Genomic DNA, 27,837 nt, shown 5'->3' on the forward strand with positions numbered 1-27,837 from the left:
TGTATTTAATTCATGATTATTGTTACTTCCTGCTTCACTGTGTAAACCCCACGGTGTCTGAACTCACAGAGCTCGACTGAAATGGAGCATAGCTCAGCTTCTCACATCTGTTAGATTTTGTTTTGGATTGTTATCTTAAAGTTAGTCATGCCTGGTTGTTTTTTGTTTGTTCTTTTGTTTCATTCTTTTTCCAACAAAACAAATATCATACACTAATCCACTGCTGTGAAAAAAAAGAATTTAAAAAAGAAGAACTGTGCAACAACAGAAATATATATTAAAAAAAACAAAGACTGCTCAACAGCTTTTGATCTGTGCCTTCACTGCTCGGCCATTAGTGTGTCTTCTCAGAGAAACCCAGCTGAATCTGCACCACACAGCACAGCCTCTGAGCTCACACAATGCCCAGAATATTAATTATTAGCTCAGATAAAATCTAATGTATGCCTATTATCACCGCTTTGGTGACTGTTCTCCTCATGATCACTTCTTGCTCACAGCTAAACCTCCACCATCTCTCCTCACTTTAAGGTCTGTTTCTGTTTTGCTCACATTTTAAAGACTCGCGGTTGTTCGGGAGATTCCTGCTGTTCATGCAAAAAAGCACAGAAAAAACAATGCAAGAATTTAGTCAGCTCTCACGAGTGTTGGTGACACAAACATATTCCCCCAGCTGTAGACGCAGTGTCCACATCTCTAATCATCCAACAACAGATTAATTTTACTGATCGCACATTAGAACAAACAAAGTGGTGCTCTGACACGAGGAGAAACAAATCTGCTGATGTGATCAAGGAAGCTGTTTATCTGAAACACACTGTAGGTCTGTGTTATTGTACGGCTGTTTGTTTTTATGTGGCACTAAAATCTTTGGACACCCACAGAAAACTCAAAACTCTAAAGGAAAAAACTGCTGTGGGCCATGTGCAGTAACACACACTTGCCCTTATTGTGGGATGAATGTGTATTTTCCCTGCCCACACAGCCCCACAGTTCACCCACACCTACCCACTGTGGGCCCACACAGGCATGTTTCCTGGTATGTTTCCAATAAAGAAACAGGGAAATGAGATCATTGTGGAGAAGATGAAACCACAGAATATGTTTTATTACCATGTCAGAAATATGAGGCTGAGAGAAGCTGACTGATTTCATGTTTCTATGCAGGACTCAGTTTGTATCAGTAACATTTGTAAATGTCAGTTTACCCTCGTGGATCATATATGCATTTGTAACTCTTAATACTCTCTCACTTTATATATGGACCATGGTTCTAGTCCAGAGGAGGGACCAGACAAGTAACAAGAGGATTTAACATCAAGTAAGCTTTCATAATCACTTCTGCAGAGCACAGATAAAGCATCGCTCACGCATACAAATCATTACACACATTTGTGAATTTCAGCGTACTCTTGGGGCTCAACTCATACACTTTTGTAACTCACCCAGCACATTGCAACCAGGTGCAGGTGGAACTTAACCGCAGATTAAGATATTTTCTCAGTAAGGTTTCTAATTGCCATAATCAGAGCTTCAATGCAAATCAACTCGGCATGCATACTGGATATTATAGCAGAACCTGTTAATATTCTGGAAACTTTTAAAAGTTTGTAAAACTCAGAAGTGTTACTTTCAGATCTCCTTCATATTATAATGTCTTTCTCTGTGAAGCAGTTTGTGGTGTGAATTTAACAAAGATCATGAGCTAAATGAGATAAAATGGTTAAAGTGGAGAGCATAGCAGTGTAACTCCATCTGTTCTCAGCTCTGGTGTTGTTATATTTGTCTGAAAGTTCTCAGTCATCCAGGTCATTATAGTCTACGGAGCTTGAAAAGAAGCGAGGTGAAACGTCTTCAAGAAACTTCAAGAAGTCCAGACGTGTTGTTATATTGCGGCAGATAACAGCATACAACACCACTTCATATCACATAAAGAGATCTATCTATAATATATTATATATATTATATTATTATATATAATAATATATTATTATATATTATATATCTATAACTATCAAGCAGATTGATACGCTGAAAAGTGTTTAGCTGAAGTCAGAGGAGAGAATTTATAAACTACTTTCAGCATGCAGATTGTCTCATATTCTGGTCTGTTCAATATCATGAAATTACTTCTAATCATGTTGTAAGTTTCAACTGTTTATTTTGTTTCTGTCCAAAGGGGGGGATTACCACCTGCAGCTGTCAAAGGCGCATAAGTCATGTGAGTACCATGTTTACAGCTACTATGGCTAAAAATATGAGTGCAAGTCAAATCAGTATAAAGGACCACGACAGAGCACTGATTACAACAGGCCCTGTACCTCTGACTGATTTGTATTTTTAGTGTGGGCACAAATTTTCGTTATTATTTTAACGAAAATTGTGTTTGTCTCGGCTGGCGGATAAGGTGAATTTTTTATCTTGATATTTTGTTACTTTAAAGAAAGATGAAACATCTCAGCCTGGTCTCTTCCCGTAATCTTGCTGGTGTTACCAAGTCACAGTGTGTGGTTTAAAGCTCGAAACTCTGCCACACTTCACTCACTCTGTTGAAACCACATTCGTGAGCTTCCTCTTAACTAAAACAAAACTTAAACCTTAAGCCCCAAGGGGGTTTCTGAGCTTCCTGCTCGCAAATGTAATGCCCAAATTTAATTGAGTATTTCTCTGCAATTCCAAACTCTGTACTTACAATCTTGGTATCAAAATAAAGCTAACACTTGTGAGATTTCATCAGAGGTGTAAATTTTGAAGCAGATATTACTGTGTCAAAGTTACTGAGACTGGAACACAGAAAAAGTAAGTAGTTTTTTTTTTTTTTAATTTTTAGCATATAACCCTTTTAAAAATATGCCTCAGTTCACATTTCATTCCAGGAATTCAGTAACCAACATATCAGCATCATCTGTGCAAAGATTTATGTTTCTAAAGTGAATCAGTGAAAAATTACAGCCCTGTCAATACATGAATATCCAGACGTTGTACAAAAATGTCCAATTTTGGCACACAATTGGACATCATGCCAGTTGATTTTTTTAGGTATTAAAGAGCCAAAATTAATACATTTTATTAACAGGCCTAAAAATGCTTTTTTTAAAATATATTTTTGAAGAATTAACCACACATTTACATGGTAATGGCCCTTTTCTGCCGTGCGCATGGAGCGTTTAATTGTCCTCTGGCCCTTTAAACTCTGAGGGGCTGTAACTTTGGTTTCTTTTGGTCAGTTCTTTTGCATGATTGACACCTCATCGTGGCATCGTTTGAGCCAATAGAATCACAGTAACGATGCCACGTTCACGTCACTTCAACCAATCAGACGTTGCAATGCCAAAACCCACGTGGGCCCAAATTTACTGCATGTGGCGTCTATCTAGTCACGTGTCTGTAGGCGGGTCTAAAATGGAGGTTGTTGAAGGAAAACGGCTCCGATGCGGCTAGGTAGGCGTGGTAACTGCTGATAATCACGTGGCTACCGGCGAAAATAACGGAGGAAATCGGGACGGGAAGCCAATTTCTGTCTTAGCGCATTAGCGCCGCTGTGTGTTTTTGTGGTCTTCTTTTGCAGCTCATTCAGTGAATTTTGGTCAGAGTGTGGTGAAACTTGGTGTGTGGAGTCAGTAATAGCTCTGGAAGATAACCAGCATATCTTTAGCCGGTTACATGAAGTTTGAAGAATTTCTTGTTTGGTTTTGTTTGTTTAGCGGACTTCTGCGCTTTTACGTAACTGCTCATTTAATCGTGGCTTGTTTTCGATGTGTTTGGTGGTTGTAAAAATGGTTTATATGACATTTTAGCTGAGATTCAGAGGTTTCTGTGGATACCACACATGTCAGGACTCATGGGGCTTAAGTGGTTTTTAAAAGTAGTAAGATTTTAATCCTGTGTATGTAGGGAAACAATAAGGAAAAATGCTCATTCTCTGTGTCTGGTCAGGTTGATATTTTGATAGTTTTTTTTTTACTCTTTGTGTACTGTGGTGATAATGGTTCAACATAATTTCTTGGTCTAGGTTCACATCCACACACTCACAAAGGCAGACATTGCAATTTTGTTTTTACAAAACACATGGCAACAAAGGAGTAAAACCTGTGTGTTTCTGTCCAGTTTATTCATGTTTACAGCAGAGTTTAGAGGAACACTGAGACATGTCTGTACAGAATGATGCTACAGGAAACTCTGATTTGTCTGTAGTCAGTAAAAACACAGCAAAGAGTTTTGTTTCAGACTGGTTTTTAGTGTTATAAAGATCACCAAAGCAACCATCACACCAAAAACTATCACACCAGCTATCAGTCCAGGACGTCCTCTACTGACTCCATCCTTCTTCTCTCCAACCTCTGTGTGTCCTCCAGCTTGATCTGCGGGTAAGAAACAGGTGTGGATGTCAGCTGATCACATCACTCAGACTAGGCTGGGTATTGTGATTCAATTGCATTTCACAAGACCCCCAATTTCATTCGATCCACGATTTGATTTGAATCGGGAAAGACAGTCAGAAATATTATAATTCTGATCATTTATTAGTACTGACACTTGTGAGACTTGATCAAACAAATAAACAAATAAAGAATCTTAAATCATGAAGCATTAACCAGCAGAAATGAGCTGAGTTTTTCTTGTCGGAGTTTAAAAAGGTGGTATTCAGAATACAGTTACTTTGTTGAAATAAAGGGATTACACAGCGGTATTTTCCTGTTTTATATGTTAGGCTATGCCTTCTCTATTTTTTGTTTCCATTTTGAAAAAATTATTTAATATGAAAGTAATAGGCAGAGTGCTACAGGCATCGTCCTAAAGAATGTAGCCTGATGGGCAGTGTAGTCCGTGCTGCAGAGAGAATGGACTGCCATACCTATTATGTGCCTGTGAGTGCGAAGTAGGGACAAAAAAAGTGGAAAAGTACGAGCTGTCATCGAGCAAAAACGAGAGCTGGAAGCATGTAAATATAATAATAACCACTGCAGCCAAAGAGAGTGCCTGACGAGCCCAGTTGTAAGTAAGCTATTAAGACTCGACTGTACGCTGTGTTCGTGTTTTCCTCCGAAACAATAAGTTCCGTTGGAGCAGCCTTTCAACGCCTCTCTCTGTCTCTCGCTAGCAAGATTGACCCCCGACACGGAACCCGACGTATTAGCCAGAGGTCCCTTTACTACGGTTCAGAGCCACGGACCTGTTTTATTTACGCACGGATTCGTTTTCAATGCAAGATTGCTGCAAAAAGTGCAGCCTTACCTAATGTTCACCCTACTGGTACTCATTTTATATTAAGATTTAAAAATCTAGTCAGTATTGGCATGGCGAGTAACCTTCAGTTATAGTAATAAATCACACAGCAATAGTACATTCATGTAGTTGTAAAAAGCATGATAATATATTAAGTAATCCAAAGTATTCAGAATAAGTTACTGTCATTGAGTAACGTAAAGGAATACGTTACAAAATACATTTTGGGGCATGTATTCTGTAATCTGTAGTGGAATACATTTTAAAAGTAACCTTCCCAACACTGTTAATAACAAGTATGATTCAGCAGAGAGGTTTATTAATACATAGTGAGTGAGAAAGGTGACTGGAAAGGAAAAACTCAATGCATCATGGGAATCCCCTGGCAGCCTATGTCTATTGCAGCATAACTAAGGGAGGATTCAGGGTCACCTGGTCCAGCCCTAACTATATGCTTTAGCAAAAAGGAAAGTTTTAAGCCTAATCTTAAAAGTAGAGATAGTGTCTGTCTCCCGAATCCAAACTGGAAAATGGTTCCACAGAAGAGTCTTTTTCAACCTTTTCGAGTCGCGACACATTTTATAGATTAAAAATATCCTGTGGCACACCACCAACCAAACTTGTTTCACAATGACACACTGTAGCCCAATACAGTACAGCCTAGAAGTAATAAATGCATGAACTAGTTTTTCAGCGTCACTCTGAGACAGGATATTTCTAATTTTAGAGATGTTGCGCAAATGGAAGAAAGCAGTCTTACATATTTGTTTAATATGTGCGTTGAAGGACATGTCCTGGTCAAAAATGACTCCAAGGTTCCTCACAGCGTTACTGGAGGCCAAGGTAATGCCATCCAGAGTAAGAATCTGGTTAGATACCACATTTCTAAGATTTTCAGGGCCGAGTACAATAACCTCAGTTTTATCTGAATTAAGAAGCAGAAAGTTAGCGGCCATCCAGGTCTTTATGTCTGATAGGTTTGTAGCTTGAATCTATCCGCTGGAACGCTGAAGACAATATAATTACACTGCAAAGCAAGACACAAGTAGGCAAGCTTCTTCATGTTTCTCGTGCACGGGAGAGAACCGGACAGGCGCCGTTCCTTCGCTTGACCCCAGTTGCTCTCGTCCGTTCTCCCGTACCACTGTTCTTTTATTGAGGTTACATGAATATGCATAAGTTCATTAACATATGACGTCTACATACACACAAAGAGTACCTTGCCTGTGTGTGTGTGTGTGTGTGTGTGTGTGTGTGTGTGTGTGTGTGTGTGTGTGTGTGTGTGGACTGCTGATCAAAGGGTCAAACATCCTTGGTCAGGAAGAGGGTAGCCTCCCCCTCACCCTAGATGGTTCATCCTAGATAACACGGTGAGGAAGTCCTGCAGTTCATCTAAACAAAGAGCACTTAGACTAGAACAGACGCAACTACGTTAATCCTACCATAAAACAATTAAACAAGGTACGAACTTTCCCATGCTCCCAGGATGTAGGTGTGCATTCTAGTGTGGAATGCACACCAAGCCTCTGTAGCCTGTTAAAGATCACACAACTTATCACTACACAATTGATTATACACCTCTAAGCATCTATGGTTAAATATTTCTAAGCATAAATGACAATCAACAATACAAACTCTAACAATGTCTTTAAGACATTCCTGCAGTTTAACTAATTGGTGTCTGTTATCTGGCTTCATGGATAGCACACACGATCACACACACACACTCAACTCTACTCACTCACCTGGAGGATCAACACTCAGGCTGACAATGTTCATGAGCTTCAAACTGCCTCTCCGATTGTGGACGACATAACACTCGTATGTTCCACTATCATTAATCATCACATTGTTCAGAATCAAAGACACGTCTCCATCAGTCATCTGTCTGTCCTGCAGATCCACCCGGTCCTTAAAAGATGGATGCTGATCATCTGGCACAAACACTTCATCTCGGTACAAAAGCACATATTCTGATTTCATGTCAGCTCTGGTCCACTTCACAACTATGTTTTTGTTGTCAGGAGCGCGACATGTCAGAGAGACGTTTTTCTGTCCAGGTGAAGATGTGATGATTTTATGGTCTGAAAGAGGAAAAAAAAGAAAAAAAAAACAGGAGAAGAGGAGTTAAAATGTCACCATGCAATTATTAATTTCAACAGCACTGATCAACTGATCAGCAAGATTGTACTACAGATAGAGACCACAAGACTCTGCTGAATCAGAGGAAGTGCTTCCCACACTGGTTGCTGAATTTTATCTATCTATCTATCTATATAGTGTATAAGTTGTTTAAAGAATTTAGTTATATATATATATATATATATATAAATATAAAAACTCTGTATTTCACAGATACAATTTTTTTAAAAAACCTATACACTAACAGGTACACATATATAGTGGTATACACTATATATGTGTATACACTAATAGTGTAATATATAAGATATATTAGTGCTGTCAAACAATTACAGTTTTTTATCAGATTCATCACAAGGTTGCTGTGGATTAATTTCGATTAACAACGAGTCAGTATTCATTTATTCTATATTAATTGCATTTCATTTTGCATGATATAGATGATGATAAATAGACTCAAGAAAAAAGGCAAGATATACACACTTAACATGTTTATTGAACATCTTGAACATTCATGTTTACAAAAAACTCTGTAAACATTTATCTCTCTCTCTGTCACTCTTGGGGAGGCAATTCAAGTCCTTGAAAAGAGGAACGAAAGCTATGTAAAGTGTGTGTTGTCAACCATATTAATAAGTCTACAGTTTGTCGCAATCCACATTGTACAAGAAAATTCCTGCACAATACTTTATCTCGGTCGACTGCTCCGTCTTGTTATTTTTGTAATGCTCAAATTTCCCATCGAGAGGGCCGATGTGCGTTTATCACCTTCTATTTTGAGTTGACTGGTTCAGCTGCCTGTCACTACCAGAGATTATTCCTTGCTGTGGACAGCATGTGCAAAAGTAACACTACTTGAACAAACAATATATATATATATATATATATATATATATATATATATATATATATATGTACACACACACACACACACACACACACACACACATATATGTATATATATACTATTTACATACAAAATGTTGTCTATAAAACATACAGATGTAAATAATTGCTGTATGTGTGTTGATATCCATACAGTTATCCCCAGGTAACATTATAACTGTTAAGGTGGAACACTGAATGTATCACATATGAAAACATGTGAATATTGTCACTTCTTACCTTCATGGCCATAAACCAGCAGCAGATGGGAAAACAATAGAGTCCAGAGCAGTTTAATGATAAACACATTATTCATGGTCATCCTTTCTCTGCCTCAACAAAACATCAAATCCCTTTCTGAGCATGGCTGTTAAACCACAGATTATTCCTTGCTGTGGATAGCTCGAGTACGCACTGCCAGATTGGTAAATGGCCTGTATTTATATAGCGCTTTTACTAGTCCCTAAGGACCCCAAAGCGCTTTACATATCCAGTCATCCATCCACCCATTCACGCACACATTCACACACTGGTGATGGCAAGCTACATTGTAGCCACAGCCACCCTGGGGCGCACTGACAGAGGCGATTATTATAAACGACACACGAGCACCGTATAAAAGGCCAATTGTGAGTGGTGAGAGTAAAGGATGCGAGAAGGGGTGGGTCTGACTTCAGAAATGAGTAATGTCTCGAGCCATGTGCGGCAAAATACGATCAAAGCTTCCTTGTTTACTTTTTAATCAGGTTTTGCTTCGCGTGTCTTAAAGGTAGCCCTGTGATCTAGAGCAGGAAAACATAAAATATAAAAAGTGACACTGAAAATAGTTTTGTTGTGGATAGGCATAGCTTTGGGTCACGTGGTGTCTGTAATAGTAATAGTGATTGCTATATCACCTGTTCATGTCCCGAGGGAATTTTTGTGAATGAGTGGGTGATGGGGGAAGTCGACTTTTGCTGACCGCTCAAGCTTAGAATGTTTTTGATCACTGTTTTTCTACAGATTTTAAGGATTTGATAACAAATAAAGGAGTTTTAACCTAGAACTTTGACTTACGTTTTGAACAGCGGGCGCGTCATCATTATTCCCCTATTCAGCTGCTCGGCGACTCAAAGGCTTGACAGTTGCCAATAAGTTTAAACTCAACATATCGCAAAATTAACCCTCCTCCATCATCCGTGGTGGGACACAGGTGGTGCACTTGTTCCATTTTACAGGTCTTCAGTATATTCCAAATAACCACATCTAAAAATATAAAGGAGTGCTTGAATTGTGCGTATCCTGCAAAATTACCAGGGAAGCCCCTACTGATAAAAAAAAAATTCTAGTTTGACTGGACTGGGAGGAGTTAGAGTAAGATGGTGCAGTCCAATGACTGTTTAATTGTTTTCTACACTCAATGGTCCTGCTTTTTTTTTACTCAAAGTAGTTTCTGATATGAAGTGGAAATATGTGCGTGGCAGTCAATATGACATATTACACAGCAGTATAAGTTAAAAAAAACGCACATGTGTAAACTATGAAGCAAGGCTAAGTCCACACGTACACAGGTATTTTTGAAAACTGAGATTTTCAACGCCTCTCTCTGTCTCTCGCTAGCAAACTTGATCCAGACAACAAAGTAAAGCTAGTTTTCAGCTACGAGCCCGTCACGAACCGGACGTATTAGCCAGAGGTCCCTTTACTACGGTTCGGAGCCGCTGACCTGTTTTATATATACGCTGAATAGTTTTCTACACGAGATCGCTGCAAAAAGTGCAGCCTTACCTAATGTCCACCTACTGTTACTCATTTATATTAAGATTTTAACATCTAGTTGGTATTGGTATGGCGAGTAGCCTTCAGTAATAGTAATAAATCACACAGCAATAGCACATTCATGTAGTTGTAAAGTATTCAGAATACATTACTTCTATAATCTTTGGTGGAATACATTTTAAAATTAACCTTCCCAACACTGTCAACAGGTTAGCACCTCATACCACAGTGCAGCAAAGCAGTCTCATGAGTGCTGGGAAGGACGAGCCCAGAGCCCAAAACAGACGGTGCAGGAGATGACAAGGTTAGTAATTGTATGGTGAAAATTATACTTTATCTTGATTGGCAAAAGAAAAGTAAATACAAAATCTGCTTCTCACATTTAGGGCATTTCCAAGATTTTTTTTTTCAAAACTTCTTCAATTTGTTTCATTACAGCTGTCCTGTGCCAGAAGTTCTGTTGAGGCATCATTTCAGAAAACACCAGGAAGACTCGTCGCCAGGATCAAGCAGGGCTCGTGATCTTCACCAGCAGCTCCCTCACAAGAAGGATAAACCCAGCATTTCATGAACACTGATGGAGACCTTTGCTTTGTGTAATGTTAGAAGTACTCAGATAATCCTCAGAGGGTCTGGACTTTTACATAATATAATAGAATAGAATTCAACTTTGTTGTCATTGCACATGCACAGGTACAGGGCAACGAAATGCAGTTTGCATCCATCCAGAAGTGCTTTAGCCATGATATAGATATATTACAATATATATTAGCAATAATATAGATATGTAAGTATATTACAGAAATGGGTCTATTATGGTATGTTACAATGTACATGGTATGAAGTATGTTAAGAATATTCTATAAGTATGTACAGGCTGTAGTGAGTACAAACTATGTACAGGCTATGAACAGGATATAAATATGAAAAACTATACAGAATATGAAATAAATAACTTTACAGAAATCTGAGATATACAGTTATACAGAAATGTGAACAATGCAAGTTATAAACAGTTGTAGGATTAAAAATCATCATATGTACAGAATGATTATTTACACAGAACTATACAGTAGTGCAGTTAAGTAATAGCTATAGCTATAAGCTATAGTAATAGCTTTAAGTCCTGTAGAAAGTTAAATATATGTTGTGCTCACTGGTTACTCTGGTATGAATGACTCTGAATTACTTTATGATAAATAAAACACTATTGTCAAAAAACAGTGAAAGAATTCCAGATCACAAGTTTTTAGTTCAAATACAAGTAACAACCTTTGACTTTAATCAGGTTTTATTTAATCGTGTCAGAGAAAACATCATGTGCTCTTCATGTAGCTGAGTACATTCAGTGTTTAAATCAGAAGTTGTGCAGGTCTGAGATCAGCAGTTTTCTGAAACACCAAACTGAGGTACTGTTAATGCTGATGTATAGTGACACAGTTACAGGGGTGATTAATCCTTTTGACTTTTTGTCTTTAAATTTATCAATAAAACAGCTGCAGCTTTCACTGACAGCACATGTGGTACTTTAACCTTTGTACTGTTTTCTTCAGTTAATTTTGGAGTTACTACAAAGATTGAAGATATAGGATGATCTGTCTGCTGTCACTGGGTGGTGCTGAGGTCTGAATCTGAGGATGGCTCCTGTAATCTACTAACACATTTTCTAATATCATGTTTACCTTTGAGTTGTTGATGCTTTATAAATGGACATCTGCAAAGATGAGATGATGGAGCAGGTTTCAGTCGAGGTTCAGTCTGCTGCTGCATCCTGGTCACAACATACAGAGGTGTTATCAGCTCAGTATTGAACAAGAAATATTAATGTTTCAAATTATTTGTCCTAAAGGATGCAAGCTGTACAGAGTACTGAACATGTGACTTTGTGAACATAATTCATTAAAAATAATTTGGACAGTTTTTTAACCTGAATATTTGTAACAAACTCAGTAAAAACAAAAAAACAAAAAAAAAGCTAAAAAAAATAATCAGGGGAAAAATGTAACATTTTAACTTAAGCTGACAAGCGGAAGTAGTTGGTTTCAGTACATAAGTATCGGGCTTTGCTATTTAATCCGTAGCTATTGACTAATGAGGGGAATTTAAAAGTTGGCGTTAATGTCCTTCCACATGTGGAAAGCGACAGAAAACATGCTGCTGTTTGCACATATTTAATAATCAGCTCTGCACAGGAGCAGAAGCAGAGTCCAGCCTGTTGCTCTTACAGTATAATACTCATAATAAAAGTACACTAACCGTGTGTAACCGAGGACAAGGGATGAGTAAACCGGGCAAAGAAATAAATTAATCGTTTATTTATTACATAAGTTAGACATAATAATTCCCAGTCATTTCCAGACAGGACTTACAACACATCCTGCTGATATCCCAGCTGCACATGAGACTTACCACACAAACTGTGCGAAAATAACAACACTGCAACCCGTCACACCCCGCTTAGCGACACTGCAATCGTGGCACACACTGCAAACAATTCGGGTCTCAGCGCAGCTGGGAATCAGTGCTATGTATGGTCTGTGATCTGGGAGAAAAAGGGAAGTGGCACAAACAATTAAACAAAAAAACAAACAAAAAGGAGGTTAGTCCGCCCTTACACAACTTACTCTCAATCAATAACCGCCTTTACGGCTGGACGGACTAACTGTAAATGACCTCATTAATATTTGGTAAAGTGTTTTGTAAACTTATGAGTGGCTATTATATTGTTGGAGTGAATGCTTTTATTTTGAAAGTCACAGAGCGACAAGGTGCCGTAAATCAAGTGGCGTAAACCATATGGCAGAAGCGCGAGTTTTAATGCACAGAGAGAAGGTGTGCTCTATGGTTAATGGACGGGAATGGGAAAAAGAACGGCTATTAAGGTGCAACACTGAGTCGAAAGCAGTTTCTTAGCACCTGGTTGATGAGGGAACAAGGTTTGTAACAAAGTTTGTCCTGTAGATATGTATTTTGTTGTTTTACGGAGCATATAGCTGCTGACCGCTACTAAGCATAAAGGCTAAGTTTTCACCCACTAGAGGGCGCTAACGTACCTCGTCATGTTTAGGCAGCGATGCAACGATTTCCCTGTTATATGCAATAATTTACAAGTTTTAGTGTTATTTGTTATGTAAGGTAAGGAGAATTAATTTGTGATTAATGAATAAGTCAAAAGGTTAAAGGTAACACACTGTTTGATTTACTAATAGTCTTTTATTCTGTATGTTGTAGCTCTTACGGTGTGTTCACATACACGGCTGTTTAATAAAAGGATTGTGAACCATCAGTTTGAGAGACCATCTTTTCAACCGGGGATGCTACAGTAAGAGCTTGACCCCAGCTGAGAAGAGCTCCATCCCACGCTCAGCATCGAGGTCCCAGTTCCACAGCTCCACACAAAGTCTTCTGGGATCTGATGATCAACTAAATTGCCCCGTCCTCAGCATGGAAGCATCTGAAGAAGAGACAGAGTTTGCGGAGGATCCCAAGGCCAATGAGGAAGAGGAGCCTCCACACTCTGTTCGTCGAAGGAGGCCTACTGAAAAAATGCAAGCGTATCAGGAGGAGGAGGCCCACAAGAAAGAAAAACGGCTTCTCAAAGTTTATGATGAATGGAAAAAACAAGTACGTAAAACACGAGAGCAATTAAAAGGAGACTTAACAAACAATCAAATTGCTTCACTTATGGACATGTTAGAGAATGAAAAGGAGAATGTCATAAAGTTGTATATGGAAATTAGAGAAAACATTACTCCCTCGAGTGGCACAAGGTGACTCATAGATGCATGTGAAGCAGTCACCAGAGACATTATCAAGATTGCTCATGAAAGACTCTCAGGCATAGATGACTATGATAGGGACAAGGTAAAGATACGTCTCCGTGAGCTTCTTGAGCCAGACTATGCTCAGTCCATTTACAGTTCCTCAGTCACGCACTCAAGTAAAAACTCTTCTGCCAGTAAGTCATACTCTGCAATGTCAGTAGTAGCTGTTAAAAGAGCAGAGGCTGCAGCAGAGTTAGCAGCCAAAGAAGCAGAGTATGAGGTGTTATTAGAGGAGGAAAAACAAAAGGAAAAGATTCAGCTTTTAGAAGAAAGGCAAAGAAAGGAGCTCGAATCTCAAAGGCGTGAGCTAGAGAAACTGAAGGCTGAAAAGGAGTTAAAGGCTGCACGAGCTAGACTAAGGACCTATGACACTGAGATAAAGAGTGAAATCAGTGCCTCTGATGTTGACTATAGAAACACTGCTCAGAAAGCCCCCACAGTTTCTAATCTCAGTAAAGTCCCTGACAACAATGTAGTGTCTGCCTCACTTCCACAAACAGATGTCCTCTACTTAGCACAAGCAGTACTGGATAGTGTTGCATTGAACAGACTGCCAGTGCCAGAGCCCTCCACGTTCACAGGTGACCCAATACAATTCATAGAGTGGAAAGCTTCCTTTACTGCTCTCATTGATAAAAGGAACATCTCACCTGCTGACAAACTGCACTACTTAAAGAAATACATAGGAGGTCCAGTTCGACAAACGCTTGATGGCATCTTCTATAGAAACGACAGTGAAGCATACAGAGATGCATGGGAGCGTCTCAACCACAGGTATGGACATCCATTTGTGGTACAGAGGGCTTTCAGAGAAAGACTGGCAAAATGGCCAAAGATCCAAACAAATGACTCCACAGGATTCAGGGCATTTGCTGATTTCATTCAAACATGTCACGAGGCCATGCCCCACATTGAAGGCTTAAGCATTCTCAACGATTGTGAGGAGAACCAAAAACTCGTTCAAAAGTTACCAAACTGGGCGGCTGCAAGTTGGAATCGTCAGGCCACTCAGTTTATGAAAGAAAGTGGGAAGTTTCCAGGTTTAAAGGACTTTGCCAAGTTCATGTCTTCTGAAGCAGAGATCATGTGCAACCCATCATTACATCATTTCAGGCTCTCCACTCTGTAAACTTCACCACAGACACTGGTAAGGGCTGCCAAAAGGACAAAAGGCCCACCTCTAGTGTTCTCCATACCCAGGCGATAACTGAGACTGAAAATAAAGGTCCAAATGTTAAGGCCCCATGCATGTTCTGTCAAAACAACGGACATAAACTTCACAGTTGTCCACAGTTCAATGGAATATTGCTTGAGGAACGAAGGAAATATATAAAGGAGAAAAAACTCTGTTATGGTTGTCTTAAACCCGGACACAGCGCAAAGAACTGTAATTACAGACTTGTATGTGAAGTGTGTAAGAAAAAACATCCTACCTGTCTGCACGACTTCAACTATAACAATGATAAATCAGCCTCAAACCAGCCACAAACTCAGATCAGCACAGAACAGGCTGCAACCACCCTGTCTCTGAATGCAGAAGCCAGTGAACAGTGCGTGAGCACCTCCATGATTCTGCCAGTATGGGTTTCTTCAGAGCAACATCCAGGTACAGAAAGGCTTGTTTATGCCCTCCTAGACACGCAAAGTGACACCGTGTTCATTGACCAAGATGTGTCTAATAACCTCCAAGCTAAGGCTACCCCAATAAGGTTGAAGCTCACTACACTGCTTGGTAAGGATGTTGTTGTGCCAAGCGAACGCATCTCAGGTCTCAAGGTAAGAGGCTATAACTCCTCAGAAATGATTGAACTCCCTCCCGCTTACACTAAAGAATGTATACCAGTTAACCGCTCTCACATTCCTACCTGTGAAACGGCAAGGCGGTGGAATCATCTCAAGGAAATAAGGAACGAGATTCCTCCACAGCTAGAATGTGAAGTCGGCCTTTTAATTGGCTACAGTTGCTCTAAGGCATTAGCTCCAAAGCAGGTAATCTTAGGAGGCGAGAACGAACCCTATGCAGTTCGCACAGCATTGGGCTGGAGTATTGTAGGCCCGACATCATCTTATGGTGACTCTTCTAGCATGTCTACTGTGTGTCACAGAGTTGCAGTTAAAGAGCTTCCCCTAGTGACTCCAGCTGATGTAATCAAGGTCCTTGAGTCTGACTTTAAGGATAACGACAAGGATAACAAGTCAGTGTCTCAAGATGACATTCTCTTTCTCAACATGTTAAAGGAAGGCATTTACAAAAACACTGAAGGACATTATGAAATGCCACCTCCATTTAAGGAGAGACCCCTCCTACCAGACAATAAGCAAATGGCCACTGTGCGGCTTCAAAGCCTCAAAACCAAACTGTCAAAAGACCAAAGGTACAAGGAACAGTATATAAAGTTCATGAGTGAAATATTGGAAAGGGGTGATGCAGAGGAAGTGCAGAATGAAGCTAAAGAAGGAGAAAGATGGTATATTCCTCACCACGGGATATATCACCCCCAAAAACCAGACAAACTCAGAGTAGTGTTTGACGCCTCCGCAAAATACAGAGGTACCAGTCTTAATGATCATTTGCTGTCAGGCCCAGATTTGCTGAATAGCCTTAATGGTGTTCTCATCAGGTTTAGAAGGCATCAAGTTGCATTATTATGTGACATTGAAAAAATGTTCCACCAATTTCACGTGTATGAAGCAGACAGAGACTATTTAAGATTTTTATGGTGGAAAAATGGCGCAATGAACACTGAGCCCCAAGAGTTTCGGATGAAGGTGCACCTTTTCGGTGCTACGTCCTCACCAGGGTGTGCAAATTATGGATTAAAGTATCTTGCTAAAGAAAACGAGACACAGTTTCCTCTTGCATCTCAATTTATAATGAAGGATTTCTATGTGGACGATGGTGTGACGAGCACTCCAAGTGTCAAAGAAGCAATACAGCTCGCTCAGGAGGCTCAGACACTCTGTGCGTCAGGTGGCCTCAGACTACACAAGTTTGTAAGTAATGACAAAACTGTGTTAGAAAGCATTCCAGCATCTGAACGTGCCTCCCCACAGCAAGCATGTGACCTGGCGTTTAATGACTCTAAACTTGAAAGAGCACTAGGCATTCACTGGCACATTGGCTCAGACACACTCAGGTTTCGTTTTCACCCCAATGTTCAACCTGCTACAAGGCGTGGCATCCTATCTATGGTTGCATCCCTTTATGACCCATTAGGATTCATCTCTCCTTTTGTACTAACAGGCAAAAGAGTGCTTCAAGAGACATGCAAACAAGGCACAGGCTGGGATGATCCCCTTCCAAGCGAATTAAGGCCAATGTGGGATAACTGGAACAGTGACTTGAAGAACTTAGAGAAAATCGTAATACCACGCTGTTATGTCCCTAAAGACTTTGGCCCAATTGTAAAAACAGAGTTGCATCACTTTTCTGATGCAAGTTCATACGGCTATGGTCAGTGTTCGTACTTAAGACATGTAAACAAAGATGATAAGGTGCATTGTGCTTTAGTCACAGCAAAGACCAGAGTTGCTCCCATCAAGGTAACAACAATACCAAGACTCGAACTGACTGCTGCTGTTGTCTCCATTACTGTAAGTAGCATGTTAAAAGATGAGCTTGGATTGACACAGATAGAGGAGTATTTCTGGACGGACTCTAAGGTAGTTTTAGGCTACATTAATAATGATGCAAGACGTTTTCACACATTTGTCTCCAATAGAGTTCAGAGGATAAGGCTCAACAGCTCTCCCCAGCAGTGGAGATATGTCCCTTCTGAGGAAAATCCTGCAGACATTGCCTCTAGAGGTTCAGGTGCAAGTGAGCTCATCATATCCAACTGGTTCAAAGGGCCACAGCTTCTATGGGAAAAGGAAATACCTCCACCTGCTGACATCGACATGAACATACCACTTGGAGACCCAGAGGTTAAGAAGGTGCAGGCACTGAACGCGCTCAAAACAGAGAAAAAAGGTTTATCAGACAAGTTAACAAAGTTTTCCTCATGGTACAAAGCCACCCAAGCCATAGCTCGACTCATTCGCTGTGCCAAGGGAGACAAAACAACAGGCCACAGTACAGTACAAGAAAGACAAAATGCACAATGTGTTATTCTAAGAGACACACAAGCAAGTGAATATGCAGAGGAGATGAGGTTGCTAAAGAACGGGAAACCACTTCCACACAAAAGTAAACTGTTTCAAATGGACACTTTTCTTGATACTGATGGACTCCTTAAGGTGGGAGGAAGACTTAAAGATGCTTCATTCTCCTCAATACTGAAACACCCAGTGATAGTTCCAAAAGGTCACCATGTCACTCAACTAATAATAGATCATTTCCACAGTAAGGTGCAGCACCAAGGGAAAGGTTTTACAATCAATGAGATCAGAGTGAATGGATTTTGGATTCCAGGCATCAACAAGGCCGTAGCAAATTTTATACACCACTGTGTGAAGTGTCGCAAACTCAGAAGAGGCACAGAGGAACAAAAGATGTCTGATCTCCCAACGCAGCGCTTAGATCCATCTCCACCCTTTACATTCTGTGGAATGGACTGTTTTGGTCCTTTTCTAACCAAACAAGCTCGCAAAGAGCACAAGCGTTATGGACTTCTTTTTACATGCCTTTGCTGCAGAGCAGTGCACATAGAAATGTTGGACAACATGACTACAGACGCCTTTATCAATGCGCTCCGCTGTTTTATAGCCATAAGAGGAGCAGTCAGTGAGATTAGATGCGATCAAGGAAGCAACTTTGTCGGAGCCAAAAATGAGCTACAAGAAGCTTTAAAACAAGTGGACTCCAACCGCATTACCACATTTCTTGCAGAGAAGCAGTGTGACTTCAAAATGCACACTCCTCATTCAAGCCATACAGGAGGTGTATGGGAAAGACAAATCAGGACAGTTCGAAACATTCTGCGCTTCACAGTTTCACTTTCATCTGGCAGAATGGATGACGCATCGTTAAGGACATTCTTTTATGAGGCAATGGCGATTGTCAACAGCAGGCCTCTAACGGTGGACAACCTAAGTGACCCAAGCAGCCCAGAGCCCTTGACGCCAAATCACCTGCTTACTATGAAATCAAAGATATCCCTGCCCCCTCCAGGCACATTCATCAAAGAGGATATTTACGCACGTAAAAGGTGGCGGCAGGTGCAGTACTTATCAGAACAGTTTTGGTCACGTTGGAAAAGGGAGTATCTATCCAACATCGCAACAAGACAGAAATGGCACACTCCAAGGAGAAACTTGAAAGTTGGAGATGTTGTCATGGAGAAGATGGACGATCTACCCCGCAATGAATGGAGATTAGCACGTGTAGTGGACACAGTAACTGACAAAGACGGACTTGTAAGAAAAGTAGGGATTTGCTTCGGAGAAAGGAAGACTGAGAAGGGACAATGTTCAAGTAAACGTTCTATAGTGGAACGCCCAGTGCAGAAACTGGTTTTGCTATTAGAGACTGTTTAACTGTATTCTAAAGTTTAAGGTTCAATGGAACTATGTGTTATCATACAGTTTAATGGTTACGGGTCATTTCTTCATTAGGAAATCATTATCGCTTCAGTTAATTCCCAGTTAAGCTCTTAATGATTTGGTGGGAGTGTAAATGACCTCATTAATATTTGGTAAAGTGTTTTGTAAACTTATGAGTGGCTATTATATTGTTGGAGTGAATGCTTTTATTTTGAAAGTCACAGAGCGACAAGGTGCCGTAAATCAAGTGGCGTAAACCATATGGCAGAAGCGCGAGTTTTAATGCACAGAGAGAAGGTGTGCTCTATGGTTAATGGACGGGAATGGGAAAAAGAACGGCTATTAAGGTGCAACACTGAGTCGAAAGCAGTTTCTTAGCACCTGGTTGATGAGGGAACAAGGTTTGTAACAAAGTTTGTCCTGTAGATATGTATTTTGTTGTTTTACGGAGCATATAGCTGCTGACCGCTACTAAGCATAAAGGCTAAGTTTTCACCCACTAGAGGGCGCTAACGTACCTCGTCATGTTTAGGCAGCGATGCAACGATTTCCCTGTTATATGCAATAATTTACAAGTTTTAGTGTTATTTGTTATGTAAGGTAAGGAGAATTAATTTGTGATTAATGAATAAGTCAAAAGGTTAAAGGTAACACACTGTTTGATTTACTAATAGTCTTTTATTCTGTATGTTGTAGCTCTTACGGTGTGTTCACATACACGGCTGTTTAATAAAAGGATTGTGAACCATCAGTTTGAGAGACCATCTTTTCAACCGGGGATGCTACACTAACCAAAACAAAATTACAAATCAATCAAAAGAACGAAAAAAGGACAGCAGAAACAGCACAGAATATTGATCAGTTTCCCTGCGCGCAGTCGATCTAGGGCTTGATCAATTCTTCTATTAAAATTCGTGGTCACACGACAGTATACCCACTCGCACCTGAGTGAATTAATTGCCTCTGTTTTTTTTCCACAGAAGAGCGCTGACTTCACCCCACACACCCACTACCTTTTCACAGCTCTTCAGCCAATCACCTGGCAGAAAGCAACAAACTGCCAGGTGACACTTGTTACAACCCTCCCCTTCAAAGGGCATCGGCGACCCGACGATGAGCTGAAAAGAGAGCACACTTAAAATTTTGCTAATTTTATAATGGATTGTGGCAATTTAAATGGGTTTGAGTGCTGTCCAGCAGTCTTCCTCATTGACCTACGAGACCCTTGCGCCAAGCTGGCAATATCTTCCTCCCCAGGTTCTAGGTCCCCAGAACAATCCAAATGGGGCACCCCCACATGTGTGGGACTCAACGTCCCTTCCTCCAACACTGCAGAATCGCCTCCATCTCCCTGTTCTGTAAACATCTGTTCCACTTCATCAACCATACTGTTATTTGTGGCCAACATTCCAGTTAGATCATCCTGTTTTGACATTTGTAGGCCACCATCTTGGTCTCCATCCAATTCCCTGATTGGAATGTTTCTCAACTCAGTTCGATGTACTTGTCGAAGTGGACCAGTGTGCCCAGCAGGAGCGACTGAATATACTACGCCATGACCAGGAGGAGGTCGCACTACTTGAAAGGGAGTGGGATCCCAAAAATCTTGAATCTTATTGCGACCTCTTACAGAGTGGTTTCTCATATACACCAAATCGCCCTGCTCCAAATCAGGACTAGCACATTTAGAGGAATTCAAATCTCTCTGAACCCTTCTCCTTTCTAACCGTTGCTGCACAACATCATATGCAGCAGCCAAGGACTTTTGGTGTTCCTGTACCCACTCTTCAAGAGTGACGTCCTCATCAACTTCACTGCCAGCACCCAACCAAAAATCCACTGGCAACCGTGGCTCTCGCCCGAACATCAAGTAATATGGAGTCATACCAGTTGACTGATGTACTGTGGTGTTATACGCATATGTGACTTGGGAGAGATGCCGCGGCCACCGGCGCTTTTGTTCAGGAGGCAGGGCACGCAGCAAGTCATGAAGTGTACGATTAAATCGTTCACATTGACCATTACCTTGTGGATGATAGGGTGTCGTCCGACTCTTCTCTATCTTATAAATTTTACACAGCTGTTGCACCAAAGCGCTTTCAAAATTTCACCCCTGATCAGAATGTATACGGCTTGGAGGCCCAAATAAATGAAACCAATGCTTCACTAAAGCCTCTGCCACTGTACTGGCTCGCTGATCTTTTGTAGGGACAGTCTGAGTATATTTAGAAAAGATGTCAGTCATTACCAAAATATTCTCTTTACCATCAGTTGAGGGTTCAAGTACTGTAAAATCAATTGCCAAAATTTCATGAGGCCGAGATGCAGAAATACTACCCATAAAGGTTTTAATCTTTGGCACAACGGCCTTAGAAAGAACACACCTTTCACAATCTCTGCACCATCTCTCAATATCTGCATACATGTGCGGCCAATAATATCGCGAGCGCACCAACTGCAGTGTACGCTCAACCCCTTGATGGCCATGCTCATCGTGGAGAAAACGAAGGACGCGGCTCTGTAAACACTGTGGCAGCACCAGCTGGTCAACCTCCCTCACTCCATCAGGAGTATGAGTGCAGCGATACAACACAGACTCCCTTTGTTTCATCCGCCCCCATTGACGGACCAATTCCCTCGAACCCTTACCAAGACCATCTCTTTCCTTTGAATCTGGCAACCTGGCCACCTCCCAATACTTTAAGAAAGGACCAATCACAGGGTCTTGTTTCTGTAACCTACAGAGATCAGAGAAAGAACAACCAGGTAAAACACTTATCTCTGCCTGAACACTGGGAATCATCTCACACTGCACTCCAATATCATTAGATAACGGACCATCCAATTCCATTACAGTTCCATGTAGGCGGGACAGTGCGTCTGCATTAGCATTCTGAGCCCCAGGTCGGTATTTTATGGTCAAATCAAAAGCGGCCGGCTCTGATGCCCACCTCTGTTCTGTGGCACCTAGCTTTGCCGTGGACAGATGGCTTAGTGGGTTATTATCTGTAAATACAGTGCAACAATGACCCAAAAGATACTCCCTAAACTTTTCAGTGACGGCCCACTTGAGAGCTACAAGCTCAAGCTTCATGGAACTATAATTCCTCATATTCCTCTCTGTAGGCTTTAAGCTCCGACTGGCAAAAGCTATTGGCCGCAATTTACCCTCATACTCCTGGGAAAGCACTGCCCCTAGACCCCCATAGCTTGCATCTACTTCCAATGTAAATGGCTTCTGAAAATCAGCAAAAGCAAGCACTGGTGCAGAAACCAGAGCAGCCTTGAGCTGATGAAAACTTTGTTCACACTCTAAATCCCAAGAATCCAATAACGGTTTTGGGGGGGTCCTACCTTTTCTACCTGGAGGGAGGAGTGCAGAGACCAGTCTATGCAAGGGAGCAGCCATGCGTGAAAAACCAGCTATGAATCTCCTATAATAACTAGCAAATCCTAAAAAGGAACGCAGTTCTGCTAGATTGCTGGGCGTTTTCCAATCCCGCACTGCAGCTATTTTATCTGGATCAGTAGAGACTCCTTCAGCAGACACCACATGCCCCAAATATTTCACTTGCCTCTGGAAAAACTGGCACTTTGAGAGTTTCACTTTAAGCCCCTCTTTATCCAGACGAGAGAAGATTTCTTCCAACCGCTCCAAATGCTGTTGCACGGAGGATGAAAAAACAATCACATCATCCAAATACAGAAGCACCGACTGATGTCTGCAATCTCCAAACAAACGCTCCATCAGGCGCTGAAATGTACTGGGTGCATTACACAAACCAAACGGCATGCGGTTGAACTCAAACAAACCAAATGGGGTACAAAATGCAGTTTTAATCTTATCCTTCTCAGCCATTTCCACCTGATTATAACCACTAGCCAGGTCCAAAGTGGAAAACCACTGAGCACCAGTCAAAGCATCCAAGGGATTCTTCAATCCTTGGCAGAGGAAATGCATCCTTTCTGGTCTTGGCGTTTAACTGTCTATAATCGACACACATGCGTAGACTTCCATCCTTCTTTTGAACAAGAACTATTGGGGATGAGTACGGACTACTACTTTCTCTGATGATGCGAGCTTGCAGCAGCTGTTTGATATGATCCCTTGCCAGTTCATACTGAGACGGAGGGATTCGCCTGTATGGTTGTCGCACTGGTGTTTCATCTATCAAAGGAATTTCATGAGTGATCAATTTACTACAACCAACATCCAACTCATTCTTGGCAAACACACCGCTATACTTCTGCAATAAAACTTTTGCTTGCCGTTTCTCGCTCTCCTCAAGACTTTCAAATTCAGGCAGATCCAATTCCGCTGCATTGTCTGCCATTGTATGACTGGAAATATAAGCTGTACAACACTGTGAATTTACAGAGACCTGTATTTCAGAGTTACCCTCTGCTAGCACACTGGCCAGTTGAACTGTAGCAATCACCCGACGAGGTGTCAAATAGACATCAGTTTTACCAACATTAGTAACTGGAACAAAAGCCTCCCCTCCTTCTCCCTTTACCAATGAAGGAGACACCAATAGGCCTTCCGGGAGAAAACCATCATCAGGCCCGAGGGGTTCAATCAAGAGGTCAATAGGTGTATTCACAGGCATCTTTGGACAGGTAACAGGAACATAACTTTGCGTTCCAGCTGGAACACAGAAAGACTTCTTACCCTGTACTCTAACACGATGGGGTTCAGGAGAATTTGCCATGGCCTCCATCATTTGGCAGTATCTCAACACTCTTCTCCAACCACGTGGCGCAGTCTTCAAAACTGGAGCTTCCCAGAGGTCAGAACCATATTGTTTACACAATTCAGAGTAAAGGGGGTTCAATACATTCATTCCTAACACACCAGGTACAGATGTCTTTTTCTGTGCCATGTGGCTATCTGTTGGATCTCCCACAATCAACACCCCTCGACGAGGTAGGTGAATTCCCAGGATTGTAACATCCAACTCAATATACCCAGAATAAGGAATTTGTAGGCCATTAGCTGCTTTAAGTCCCAACCAACCACAGTCTTTAAGCTTTTCATCACTGAGATGAGAAAAGTTATTTTTAAAAGAGCTTTCTGTGATTGTTGTGACCATGGACCCTGTGTCCAGCAAACATGAAATAATAACCCCACCCAAATCAACCTCCCCTTCCAAGCATTCACCAACTAGATGACTGAGTTCTACATTACTGGAGCCTTGCAACCCTCCCACCAGTGTGTGGCTCTGTGCACTGGTGGGTACTAGTTTTCCGCCACCCCAGTAGTTTGGCCATCAGCCCTAGCTGCTCTTTCATGCTGATTTCCATCAGAATTGGGTAATGTCGGGCAAAATCGGGCAATATGTCCAATTTGCTCACACCTAAAACAAATGGGTTTACCATTCACCGTCCTTCTACGTCGAGAAGTGTGATTGCTAGAAGCAGCCACCTCCTGTGGGTTTAATGCCTTAATGACCAACTCTAATTGTGTCTGTTGGGCTTTAAAAAGGGACACCAACTCAGCATATTCTGATGTTCTAAAATCTACACTTTCACAAGAAGCTTGCATATCTGCAGAGACTGAAACAGACTGATTATATCTAGACCTAAAAGGCTGATTCTCATACTGTGCCATCCACCTGGTCGCTTCGGCTCTCGCCTCACGAATCGTCCACTGTAGATTGGCATTAATCAAATCTCTCAGCCTGATCCTCAATGTCTGATCTCTAACACCATCACAAAATTGATCACGCAGATCTTTTGAAGCTTTTCTTGCGGCTTCCTCATCCGTTTTAATAATCTGGTCCATTAAGGCCATCAAAGAATGAGAAAAGTCAATTAAGGACTCGCCTTCTAATTGTTTACGATTGAAAAATCTGCGTTGCAAAGAAATGTGGGAGTCTAAGCAGCTGTACATTTCTTTCAGTGTATCAAAAATTTTCTCAACATTTTCTTTCTGTTCCTTTGGCAAAAACTTTATCTCAGTGCGTGCAGTACCCTCTAAATGGTTAAAAATAATTTGAGCTTGCTCTTTTTCTGTTCTGCCTCTCGTGCGCACAAAGTCTCTCATTTGCTCAATCCACTCATCTAGAGTCAGTGAGCCCATATTGTCCAACTTCCCTGAAAATGTTGGCAACTTTCTATCCTGTTGTACATATACCACAGGATTGGGTCTCACAGTCTCTGATTCACTTCCTGTAGCTCCTGTTGATGTAGAGGGTCTCTCTGTATCCACAGATGCTGTTTTCAAGTCTCTAAGTTCATTCTCCAACTCCTGTATACGTTGGGCCATTGTTTGTTGCTCGCTTCCTGTTAGGATGCCTGGGTCGTTGACCCAGGGGTTTTGAGTTTATTATATTATTTATACTTTCTAGTCTTTGGTTTCTTTGAGTTCTGTCTTATAGTTTATGTCTCTGTCTTCTCTAGCTGCTCTGTCTCCCCTGTCAGCTGTATCCCCTTGTCTAGTTCGCGTCTCTGTGTGTCCTTAGTGGCTATATCCCCGTGTCCAGTCAGTGTCTGCCCTGGTCCCACGTCTCTGTTCCCTCTGTTGCAGTGCGTGCGAGTCTGTGTCTTTGTTCAGTTTGTGTTATGTGTTTCCTGTTTTACTTTGAAAGTCCATGTCTGATGTTAATGTGTCTGGTTTTGCTTCCCCTTGTCTCGTTAGGCCTGATTTGCCCCAGCTGTGTTTCCCTCCTGTTACCCATTCCCTGATTGCTCCCTCTGTGTATTTAAGCCCTGTGTTTCTCTGTGTCCGTGTCGCGATCTACCGTTTTCCTAGCTGTGTGTTCTGTCATTCCTCCAGTTTAAGTTTGTTTTGAGTTTTTTCAGTTATGTTATATTTTGAGTACCAAATTAAAGCCTTTTTGAGTTCACGACTGTCTCCGGAGTCTGCACCTTGGGTCCTATTCCTGTCTGCACACAGCCACACCTAACACTTCCCTCCATGATGGCGATCGAGACCTGGCTGCTCCTTCTCTCCAATCTTACAAACCTGTCCCTGCTGTCCTTACAAAATAACAAAACAAAATGGCCACTCCCTTGAATCCTGTTCGTAACAACGCCAAAATGTAACCGAGGACAAGGGATGAGTAAACCGGGCAAAGAAATAAATTAATCGTTTATTTATTACATAAGTTAGACATAATTCCCAGTCATTTCCAGACAGGACTTACAACACATCCTGCTGATATCCCAGCTGCACATGAGACTTACCACACAAACTGTGCGAAAATAACAACACTGCAACCCGTCACACCCCGCTTAGCGACACTGCAATCGTGGCACACACTGTAAACAATTCGGGTCTCAGCGCAGCTGGGAATCAGTGCTATGTATGGCCTGTGATCTGGGAGAAAAAGGGAAGTGGCACAAACAATTAAACAAAAAAACAAACAAAAAGGAGGTTAGTCCGCCCTTACACAACTTACTCTCAATCAATAACCGCCTTTACGGCTGGACGGACTAACCAAAACAAAATTACAAATCAATCAAAAGAACGAAAAAAGGACAGCAGAAACAGCACAGAATATTGATCAGTTTCCCTGCGCGCAGTCGATCTAGGGCTTGATCAATTCTTCTATTAAAATTCGTGGTCACACGACAGTATACCCACTCACACCTGAGTGAATTAATTGCCTCTGGTTTTTTCCACAGAAGAGCGCTGACTTCACCCCACACACCCACTACCTTTTCACAGCTCTTCAGCCAATCACCTGGCAGAAAGCAACAAACTGCCAGGTGACACTTGTTACACGTGGTTAGTCACTGAACAGCCCGGTGCGTTTCTCTTGATTTCTTTAGTCAGGGTAAATTCATTCACCTGCACGGGTTAGCTAAACGAACTTTACAAAACAAGTTTCCCCGACAGCCGAGTGCTCATTTTAGCTAGCTAGGTCCTTAGGTAGCTAGCTAAGGACCTAAATTATGGATTAGCTTACAAACACATTTAACTTACCAAAAATAATGCGGTGGGGCCTCAGGTCCTCCTGTCCGGTAGTCCAATTTACTGAAGAACACCTCAGGCTGTCACTTTGAAATAGTCGGTAATGTAAACACTGGACCTCTCGGCATCTGCCATTCCTTAACAGACACGTGCGAGTTTGTCCGTGACCGCAGCCGCGTCGTCAGTGTTTTCTCCAGTCATTGGTCAGCATTATTATAATATATGCAAATACATGCGGGTCGGAATCCCCCCCCTCAGCGCGCCCCCCGACGCCAAAACAGTGCCAGCAGAGTGAAACTGAAAAATGGTTTGAAACCGGAAAAAAATGGATTGAAACCGAAAAAAAAAAATTGTAAGCGAAAACAAAAAAATTACAGTTTCAATTAATTTTTTTTCACTATCAATTTTTTTTTTCGGTTTCAATACAAGATTTTTCAGTACATTTATTTCAGTTACAATATTTTTTTTCGGTTTCAATATTTTTGTCGGTGGCATCGTTCTGATTCCATAGTAGTTACACTCAGTTGCACAGGAACAGAGCAGGAGGAAAAGACAGAGAAAGAGAGCCAGGGACAACAACGTCACATTAGAAAGGTATAG

At 41.3% G+C, this 27,837-nt stretch overlaps 1 protein-coding gene and 1 long non-coding RNA gene across 3 annotated transcripts; one reads left to right on the forward strand and one right to left on the reverse strand.

Moving 5' to 3' along the window:
- The first annotated feature begins 187 nt into the window (after positions 1-187).
- On the forward strand, positions 188-10,475 carry LOC147334310 (uncharacterized). The gene is made up of 4 exons (XR_015128477.1): positions 188-1,321; positions 2,180-2,221; positions 10,221-10,315; positions 10,450-10,475. It is a non-coding gene; the product is annotated as an uncharacterized LOC147334310 (long non-coding RNA).
- Positions 4,108-27,394, reverse strand: LOC147334311 (butyrophilin subfamily 2 member A2-like). Of its 2 annotated transcripts, XM_086286758.1 has the most exons (4): positions 27,250-27,394; positions 11,694-11,782; positions 6,972-7,310; positions 4,108-4,361 (listed from the first exon to the last, which is right to left on the reverse strand). In XM_086286758.1, exons 2-4 carry the CDS (start codon positions 11,779-11,781, stop codon positions 4,195-4,197), a joined length of 594 nt encoding a protein of 197 aa, XP_086142884.1. In that variant the 5' UTR covers position 11,782; positions 27,250-27,394; the 3' UTR covers positions 4,108-4,194. The 2 variants fall into 2 exon arrangements, with proteins under 2 accessions (XP_086142884.1, XP_086142883.1); XM_086286757.1 differs by lacking the exon at positions 27,250-27,394 and having other exon boundaries at positions 11,694-13,660.
- Between the last annotated feature and the right edge of the window lie 443 nt (positions 27,395-27,837).

This window comes from Aulonocara sp. 'chitande type north' Nkhata Bay, linkage group LG3 (genome assembly GCF_057382095.1).
Source record: "Aulonocara sp. 'chitande type north' Nkhata Bay isolate Kocher_YH1m ecotype deep benthic linkage group LG3, A_spYH_male_GT1.1, whole genome shotgun sequence".
In the NCBI taxonomy this organism is placed as follows: domain Eukaryota; kingdom Metazoa; phylum Chordata; class Actinopteri; order Cichliformes; family Cichlidae; genus Aulonocara; species Aulonocara sp. 'chitande type north' Nkhata Bay.

Coding starts and splice junctions, on each gene's coding strand:
- LOC147334311 (XM_086286758.1), bottom strand. CDS start 11,781: ATGCAGCAGCAGACTGAACCTCGACTGAAACCTGCTCCATCATCTCAT. Junction 7,311..11,693: donor AAAGCATCAACAACTCAAAG/GTAAACATGATA, acceptor TTCCTCTTTCAG/ACCATAAAATCATCACATCT. Junction 4,362..6,971: donor CCTGAGTGTTGATCCTCCAG/GTGAGTGAGTAG, acceptor TCTTACCCGCAG/ATCAAGCTGGAGGACACACA.